Source organism: Etheostoma cragini, chromosome 19, assembly GCF_013103735.1.
Source record: "Etheostoma cragini isolate CJK2018 chromosome 19, CSU_Ecrag_1.0, whole genome shotgun sequence".
Lineage (NCBI taxonomy): Eukaryota > Metazoa > Chordata > Actinopteri > Perciformes > Percidae > Etheostoma > Etheostoma cragini.
Window position 1 is genome coordinate 22,282 of NC_048425.1, and position 9,719 is coordinate 32,000.

General features: G+C 43.4%; 1 protein-coding gene and 1 long non-coding RNA gene across 13 annotated transcripts in view; one reads left to right on the forward strand and one right to left on the reverse strand.

Moving 5' to 3' along the window:
- The first annotated feature begins 413 nt into the window (after positions 1-413).
- LOC117962115 (zinc finger protein 239-like) overlaps positions 414-9,719 on the forward strand; it is a 14,677-nt gene continuing 5,371 nt past the window's right edge. For 2 of the 12 annotated variants that reach the window (XM_034901222.1, XM_034901220.1), the window contains exon 1: positions 702-948. In XM_034901222.1, the coding sequence (XP_034757113.1) occupies positions 728-948 (221 nt within the window). In that variant the 5' untranslated portion in view covers positions 702-727. Of the gene's footprint in view, positions 949-1,208; positions 1,351-4,406; positions 6,042-9,719 lie in introns of those variants that run through there. The other 10 variants (XM_034901214.1, XM_034901219.1, XM_034901212.1 and 7 more) reach the window with 10 other exon arrangements.
- The window catches only part of LOC117962150, a 9,798-nt gene continuing 4,783 nt past the window's right edge, over positions 4,705-9,719 (reverse strand). Inside the window, exon 3 of the long non-coding RNA XR_004660576.1 lies at positions 4,705-4,770. This is a non-coding gene — a long non-coding RNA (uncharacterized LOC117962150). The remainder of the gene's footprint in view (positions 4,771-9,719) is intronic.

The window sequence follows — 9,719 nt, forward strand, 5'->3', positions numbered from 1 at the left end:
CTTAGCGCTAGCTAACTTTGAAAATCCTTGTATTCCTTTCTGTTACTAACCTTCAAATGTCTGAGGTTGGTGGTGTTGAAATGTCTTTGGAGCTTTCCGCCTCGTGGAATTTACTTGGCACACACGTTGCAAACTGCTAATGTATTGTCTTTTTCAGACACCTTGTAGAACTGCCAGACCGGTGAGTGTGGGGAGGCCGCCATTTTTAGCTCCGCGTAGAATTTTTTTCTCAAGAGTAGTGCGTCTCATCGGCCCATCTGATCGGCTTTTATGGAGACCACCGATCAAACTATTTAAAGCCTTTTGTCGGCCGATAACAATCAGTGACCGAGCACCGTTACGGTAAACGTATTCTTTGGGAATCTTTCCAGTTCTTCCGTTAAAGAAGAGACCAGGCCGGCCTTGTTGCACCATCAAAACCTCTTTCTGAACTTTCCATTTCCACACAGGAACATCTGGAGATGTTCTGCTAAATGAAGTGTGGTTGGTCCAGGCTACTGAGCATGTAGCTTGGAGCTCCAGTTAATGACTTCTGGGCCTTCCATTTTAGTAGTTCTTTCAGTCTGAATGCAGGAGATCCTTGACACTCTGAAGTCCTGTGGATTGGTCCCTCATCAGCCCTCGCATTTCCTCCATCAAACACAAGATTTAATCTAGTAAAACATGGTCAGCTAGAACTCACTCACACCTCCATTAGTTCTTCTAACCTTTGTATCATTATCTCTGCATGTCACCCCCCCCGGGTCTACCAAAGGCACCTTCAGCAGACGGCAAGATGGCGACCAGAGCAGGAAAGAAGGGCAAGAAGGAAGAGGAGGAGGAGCAGCCTGCAGCAGTGAAGGAGGAAGAGGAAGAGGAGGAGGAGGAGTTTGTGGTGGAGAAGGTTTTGGACCGCAGAGTGGTGAAGGGAAGAGTAGAGTTTCTGCTGAAATGGAAGGGGTTCTCAGAGTAAGTATGAGTCTAGAACATTAATACTTGGTGTTCTTGGTCCTGAGATATAATATATTTACATATTGCAAAGTGTCAGCATGGTATCATGCCCTCAAAGTTGAAGGTTTGGTATTTTGACTCTAAGTTGCAGACCCACAAATAACCTTACAAGATGGCAATGGAAAAAAGGAATAATAGGAATGCTAATTAGAGTGAGAATGGATTGTCTAAAAACAAAGTGTGAGGAGATGTTCTTCTGTCTGCTCTCACCTTTCCAGTGAGGAGAACACATGGGAGCCACAAGACCACCTGGACCTGGACCTGATCACCGAGTACCTGCAGACACACAAGGAGACGGAGGAGAAGAAGAAGAAGAAGAAGAAGAAGGAGGGCAAGAGGAAAGGTGTCAGGAAGGAGGAGGTAAGCGAAGGAAAGAGGGTTCTCCAGACTGAAGAGTCCCACAAATCTATCTATGTAACAGCGTGAAGCCCCCACCTTTCTACTTGCTAGCTTGGGGTGTCTTACTCTTAGGATAGTGAACCTGGGTAACTCCACGTTAGTATCTGTGATATTCTGATTAAGCCAGGTCTCAGTGAACTGAGACTGCACTCCTTGTACAGCCTAAGATTCTTCACTAGGGCACCTAGCTCATCGTCCTGTTGGCCAGTGAGTTTCCGTTCCCTATCACAAGGAATAGACTGTTAAACCTCCACCGCTTCATCAGTAGCCTAGCCTTCACGCTAGCTCCGGCTCTGCATCTGCGGTTGCTTCAATACATTTAGGGGTGTTGTCCTGGTCGAGACCATCTCCTGACCTGGTCCAGACCATCTCCTGGACTCCAAACTTAATGTCAGAATGGGAAAGAAAGGTGATTTTAGCAATTTTGAGCGTGGCATGGTTGTTGGTCCCAGATGGGCCGGTCTTAGTATTTCACAATCTGCTCAGTTACTGGGATTTACACCCACAACCATTGCGCAGCAGGATAATGCACCATGTCACAAAGCTAGAATAATTTCAAATTCGTTTCTTGAACATGACAATGAGGTCACTGGACTAAAATGGCCTCGCCAGTCACCAGATCTCCACCCAATAGAGCATCTTTAGGATGTGGTGGAACAGGAGCTTCGTGCCCTGGATGTGATCCCACAAATCTCCATCAGCTGCAAGATGCTATCCTCTCAATATGGTCCAACATTTATAAAGAATGTTTTTAGCACCTTGTTGAATCAATGCCACGTAGAATTAAGGCAGTTCTGAAGGAGAAAGGGGGTCAAACACAGTCTTATGGTGGTCCATAAAAATGCAAAAATCACAATGTATGATTTTTTTTAACTATTTATTTGTATGATACAGCTGCAAATAAGTATTTGAACACCTGAGAAAATCAATGTTAATATTTGGTAAAGTAGCCATTGTTTGCAGTTCCAGAGGTCAAACGTTTCCTGTAGATCTTCCACTGGTTTAAACACAATGCAGAAGATCAGATCTTCTCTAGATCAGTCATGTTTCTGGGCTGGAGTTAGAGCTCCCTCCAAAGATTCTCTATTGGGTTTAGGTCTGGAGACTGGCTAGGCCCCCCCCAGAACCTTGATCTGCTTCTTCCAAAGCCCCCCCTGGTTCTCCTGGCTGTGGTCTTCGGGTCTTAGTCATGTTGGAAGACCCGGCCTCGACCCATCTTCAGTGCTCTAACTGAGGGAAGGAGGTTGGTCCCCAAAATCTCCCAATCCATGGCCCCGGTCCTCCTCTCCTTAATACAGTGCAGTCTTCCTGTCCCATGTACAGAAATCCCCCCAAAGCATGATGCTACCCCCCCATGCTTCACAGTAGGGATGATGATTGACAGTCATGTTTAGCTTCTTCCATTTTCTAATGATTGCTCCAACATTGGACCTTTTTTCACCAAGCTGCTTGGACATGTCCCCGTAGTCCTCTCCAGCCTTGTGGAGGTCTCTAGTGTCTTTGGACAGCTTTTTGGTCTTGAACATGTCAGTAGTTGGATTCTTACTGATTGTATGGGGTGGACAGGTGTCTTTATGCAGCTAACGACCTCAAACAGGTGCATCTAATTTAGGATAATAAATGGAGTGGGGGGGGGGACATTTTGAAGACAGACTAACAGGTCTTTGAGGGACAGGATTCTAGCTGATAGACAGGTGTTCAAATACTTATTTGCAGCTGTTTCAAACAAATAAATAGTAAAAAAATCATACATTGTGATTTCTGGATGTTTTTTTAGATTACGTCTCTCACAGTGGACATGTCTCTCACAGTGGACATGCACCTACGAGGACTATTTCAGACCCTCCATGATTTCTAAGTGGGACAACTTGCAAAATAGCAGGATGTTAAATACTTATTTTCCTCACTGTGTGTATTATTATCTTTATATTTTTTTTGCTAAATATGTATATATATATATATATATAAATAACATCTGCCACGAGTATGGGCTGGAAGTCCCAAGGTCAAGATGAAAGACACCTCCTAAGGTAGTCCAGAATGACCAAGCTAAGATCCTGTGGGACTTCAAGATCCAGACTGACAAACTGGTGATGGCTAACCAACCAGACATCGTGTTGATGGACAAACAGCAGAAGGAGGCAGTAGTGATAGATGTGGCGATCCCAAGGGACAGGAACACGAGAAGCTTGAGAATCACCAAGGGCTGAAAGAGGAGCTAGAAAAGATGTAGAAAATAAGAGCAACAGTGGTGCCGGTGGTAATTGGAGCACGGGGGGGGGGGGCTGTGACCCCCAAACTGGGAGAGTGGCTCCAGCAGATTCCATGTGAAACATCAGAGGTCTCTGTCCAGAAGAGTGCAGTCCTAAGAACAGCTAAGATACTGCGCAGAACCCTCAAACTCCCAGGCCTCTTTGTATATATTATATTATATCATATTATATGATATATTACTATATAGTCATGTTTACTGTGTGCATTGAGTTTATCTCTTCATTATCTTTATAGATTCTAGATTTCAGAGTCCAAGTCCTTCAGTGTCTTTCTTTTCTATGTCCATATATAGGAGGAAGTAAAGCATATAATATGTAGAGAAGGAAACTCGGCCTCTGTAAAAACAAAACAAAAGTGGGAGATAATAGCGGACCAACTGCTACTGCTGCCCTTAACTGAAACCACTGAAGGAGACAGCTGTACACTTAGCCTTAAAAGCTAGCAGTGGGAGTTAATATGTTACTGAGGAAATGTATATTTAGCCCATATGAGAGAGAGGCAGAGACAGAGGTGTGTAGCTACGCATCATATTCTAGCATTGTAAATAAGTGGTTGTAATTTATCTTCATGGTAACTGACTAATATTATCTTCTGCTCTTTTTAAGCCAAAGAGTAGGCAAAAGCTGTTAATTAGCTTAAATGATTAGTAGCCTAACTTAGGGCTTTGAAAATTGTGAGTGAGAGCAAGTCCAGGGTCTAAAGAAGGTTGTTCACCATCTCTCTCTGTTTGTCTGTTGCTATAGAAACAGAGAGGAGGAGAGGGACCCAAACATCACCGCTGTCAACACTGTGACAAATCCTTAACATCATCAAAACATTTAAAGATTCATCAGAGAGTTCACACTGGAGAGAAGCCGTACAGCTGTGATCAATGTGGGGAAACGTTTTCTCTTAATGGTAACCTTAAAAGACACCAGCGCATTCACACTGGAGAGAAACCTTACAGCTGTGATCAATGTGGGGCAGCTTTCACACATCAGAGTTACCTAAAAATACATAAACGCATTCACACTGGAGAGAAGCCTTACAGTTGTGAACAATGTGGGGCAGCTTTCACACATAAGGGTTACATAAAAATACATAAACGCATTCACACTGGAGAGAAGCCTTACAGTTGTGAACAATGTGGGGCAGCTTTCACAAATCAGAGTCACCTTAAAAGACACCAGCGCAGTCACGCTGGAGAGAAACTTTACTCGTGTGAACAATGTGGAAAAACGTTTTCTCAGAATAATAACCTTAAATCTCACCAGCTCATTCACACCGGAGAGAAGCCGTACAGCTGTGATACATGTGGAAAAACGTTTTCTCATAGTAGGTACCTTAAATATCACCAGCGCATTCACACTGGAGAGAAGCCGTACAACTGTGAACAATGTGAAAAAACGTTTGCTCATAGTACTCAACTTAACTCTCACCAGCGCATTCACACTGGAGAGAAGCCCTACCGGTGTGAACAATGTGAAAAAACGTTTGCTCAGAGTAGTCAGCTTACATCTCACCAGCGCATTCACACTGGAGAGAAGCCGTACAGCTGTGAACAATGTGGAAAAACGTTTTCTTTGAGTGGTTGCCTTAAATCTCACCAGCGCATTCACACTGGAGAGAAACCTTACAGATGTGAACAATGTGGGGAAACTTTTTCTTTGAGTGGTAACCTTAAAAAACACCAGCGCATTCACACTGGAGAGAAACCGTACAGCTGTGAACAATGCGGAAAAACGTTTTCTGATAGTAGTAGCCTAAAAACACACCAGCCCATTCACACTGGAGAGAAGCCGTACAGCTGTGATCAATGTGGAAAATCGTTTTCTCATAGAAGTAGCCTTAAATTTCACCGACGTGTTCACACTGGAGAGAAGCCGTACTGGTGTGAACAATGTGGAAAAACGTTTTCTAGGAGTAGTAACCTTAAACTTCACAGACGTCTTCACACTGGAGAGAAGCCGTACAGCTGTGAACAATGTGGAAAAAACTTTTCTAGCAGTGGTACCCTAGATATCCACCGACGTGTTCATACTGGAGAGAGACCGTACTGGTGTGAGCAATGTGGGGAAACATTTTCTATGAGTGGTCACCTTAAAAGACACCAGCGCGTTCACTCTGCCTCGTTGTGAACGTGTTTCAGAGCCAAGCTGTTTCCTCCTCCTCATGCCCTGATAGCTGTGTTGTTATATTCTGATCTTCTCTCCACATTGAAGGCTGACCAGCAGTAACTTTATCCTCTGAGCAGCATGGATGTTATCCTGGCCACGACTACGTATTACGCTCCCTCCCTTTGAAGGGTTAACTCCACTCAAAATTAGCTTTTATTCCTATAATATAATATTCAGAGGTCAGGGTTCAACTGCTAGCGCTTTTTCACTAATGCTGCAACGGAGGAGTATTTGTTCTTATCTATTAACATCTCTGTTTACTAAGGTGTTGTCAAAGTGTTAAATAGTGAAATATTTAGTCTATTGTCCCTGAAGAAGAAAAAAGAAAGATAATCCTCATAACTGGGAGGCTTTAATCAGAACATGTCTGCCGTTGGATGTTTATGGAAGAAAATGCTAAACAAAGCAACAACTAAGAATATTTCACTGATAAGACTTTTACTGTATATGACTATTATGAAAGTTAGGGCTGCACGATTATGGCAAAAATGATAATCATGATTATTTTGATCAATATTGTGATTACGATTATTCTCACAATTATTTGTTGAGTTTAACCAAAACAAATGTTATAATCACGTAGTCTGTTTATAACTTTTTTCACATCCAAATTATGCTACATTCCTCTTATGTTGAAGTTATATGTTCTGTACATACAGCTGCAACACATGGAAATGTAAATTATCTGAAATAAATTTAAAAAAGTATCACTGTGAAAGCTCCTTCACTTGTTTTCAACAATAACTGATTAAAAGTGCTAGGGAGGGTGGGGGGGGATGGGCGGACACACAGAGAGATGGCTGACTCATTATGAAGAGAGCCAAACACAGGCACGGCTTTACAGAAGAAATGGGTCATCTAACGTCAAATTAAACCATTTCCATATAACAATATTGCTTCGTTTGTGGAGAGGCAGCATGTGCAACCTAGAGGAAAAATATTACTAGCACCCAAGAGCGCTGTGAGCTAACAGACGCTAACTAGGGACAAAATGTTGTGTTTACTGGTAAACCTTGAGACTGCCGTTTAACCGACTGTTATCCGTTGAGTTTTCCTCCCGTTTCTCTGTCCTCTGGGACTGTCTCCATCTTGAAACTAAGCTGCACGGTGGAGGGACAGCTTAGTGGAGACGCTTAGGAGACGCAGTAAAAAAAACAACAACAAAAAACGCTCTATTACGCAAATTTGATCGTGGGAAGCCCAAATTGTGATCAAAATTCGATAAATTTTGCAGCCCTAATGAAAGCGTTGTATTTAATATCCAAAAAGGTAACATTAATCCTTTTAAAATGAGTCACGTGACTGTCCTGAGCTAAGCTAATGCTAGCTTGTCTTAGTAAAACATGTTTATTTAGGTGATTATTAATATATCAGCAGTCAGATGCTGAGATGATTGTTATTATGTGTTCCTGAACATTTCCTTGAGTCATTGTCCGTAGACCCTCATGTGAAAAAATCCAGACTTTACATCAGAATAAACACGTTAACATCCTGGTACCAGGAAGTGGTTTTGGTCTATAAATAATATATCATATATATATTTATACACTTTATAACAAGTGGTTATATAACCCACCTGTTTAAATTGTTCAAGGCTTAAGTCAGCAGTCACCATCTACTAAATATATATATTTTGAAAAATCTTTGGTTAGTAAACCCGCATTTTTATTTTAACCAAGTATCCTGTATTATGAATACATGTCTGGTATTTATAATACAGCTTGAAAATCAGTTGAAAATTTAGCAAAAAATGATTTTAATATTGAAAAGACACACATGCATTAGGAGGGGCTGATTGTGTTAGAAAATATTCGGTATATATGTAAATGTGTATTGTTGAACTGCGATTCAGTTGAAAACCAAAGAAACACAAAGCTAAAAATATATGTACTGTTTGAAGTTTGCTATGTAACTCACAACTGATCACTTACTGTAACAGTGGACCTGGTCTGAACCGGTCCGCTGCTGTGGCCCCCTGTGTGATTACCTAGTGGTGGAAATACCCTGTTTTCCACAGGGGGGGGGGGGGGGGGGGGGGGGGGGGGGGGGGGTTAGTCTTGACTTTAAGTATAAATATGAGTTGGTGTGGCCTCTCTCTTCAGCGATACCCACTTATCAGGTTTTTTCTAGTCTCTGGTTTTGTGACTCTTTCCTTTTTGGGCAGAAAGGGAAAATATTATTTCTGTATTTTGTTCTTGTTTTTTTAATTATTCACCAAATAATAAAACCACCTGAGCTCGTTGTGAGCTAGGGGACCAAAAGACTTGATCCTTGATTTTAGTCATTTAACGTCTCGCTCTCTCTCACACCTCGACTTTCTGAGGGTAGTTAAGACTCCTCTTTAATCTCCGGGGGGGCTGCTACCCGGCGGGGACCGACCTTGACAGTCAGACCTCCTGTTATCTCCTAGTGGGGGGGCATTCCCATCCGCTCTGCCGGTCAGAACCACCGAGGTCTTAGACTCTCTCAGCCTGGTTAGAGGTCTTAGCCTCTCTCAGACTGGTTAGAGGTCTTAGCCTCTCTCAGCCTGGTTAGAGGTCTTAGCCTCTCTCAGACTGGTTAGAGGTCTTAGCCTCTCTCAGACTGGTTAGAGGTCTTAGACTCTCTCGGATTGGTTAGAGGTCTTAGCCTTTCTCGGACTGGTTAGAGGTCTTAGCCTTTCTCAGACTGGTTAGAGGTCTTAGACTCTCTCGGATTGGTTAGAGGTCTTAGCCTTTCTCGGACTGGTTAGAGGTCTTAGCCTCTCTCGGACTGGTTAGAGGTCTTAGCCTCTCTCGGACTGGTTAGAGGTCTTAGCCTCTCTCGGACTGGTTAGAGGTCTTAGCCTTTCTCAGACTGGTTAGAGGTCTTAGACTCTCTCAGACTGGTTAGAGGTCTTAGCCTTTCTCGGACTGGTTAGAGGTCTTAGCCTCTCTCGGACTGGTTAGAGGTCTTAGACTCTCTCAGCCTGGTTAGAGGTCTTAGCCTCTCTCAGACTGGTTAGAGGTCTTAGACTCTCTCGGACTGGTTAGAGGTCTTAGACTCTCTCGGACCGGTTAGAGGTCTTAGCCTCTCTCGGACTGGTTAGAGGTCTTAGCCTTTCTCGGACCGGCGACCAACGAAGGCCAGCGGGCGTCCTTGAGAAGGAGGGGGGGCCTCTGGGGACCCTGGGAGGACTGGTTCCTGATCGTGAGTACTAACTCCACTAACCCGCTCCACGTTCTGTGATGCCATGTTCTACTGCTACACTGCAGTGCCCTGCTACGTCCTGCTGTGCCTTGTAATGCTGCACAGCGTCCTGCCATGCCATGAACTACTACAAAGAACTGCTACCAACTACTATTTCTTTCTATTTTTGTTATTTCCACTCTTCATTCTAACCCCAACCGGTCGTCAGACACCGCCTACCATGAGCCTGGGTCTGACCGAGGTTTCTGCCTTAAAGGAAGTTTTTCCTCGCCACTGTTGCACTGTTGCTTGCTCTGGAGGAGACTACTAGAACTGTTGGGTCCTTGTAAATTATGGAGTGTGGTCTATCTGTAAAGTGTCTTGAGATAACTCTTGTTATGAATTGATACTATAAATAAAATTGAATTTGAATTTGAATTTAAAGAAAGAAGTGGGGGACGTCCTGGGGTAAAACCATAAAAAGCCTCTTGCCTCGCCTCCGGGTGCCCTGATCCGGGCGGGGGTCCTTTAATTAAGCAAGTGTGTGTGTCTATAGTAAAATTTAAAAAAAACCTCAACCAACCGAGAGAGATACGACGCCTCAGTAACCGTCACACCGTTTGACAGTATGTATATATAATAGATAGATTTCTGGGACTCTTCAGTCTGGAGAACCCTCTTTCCTTCACTCACCTCCTTCTTCCTCTTGCTCCCTCGCTCCTCTGAGTCTCCCGAGGCCTCCCTGACACCTTT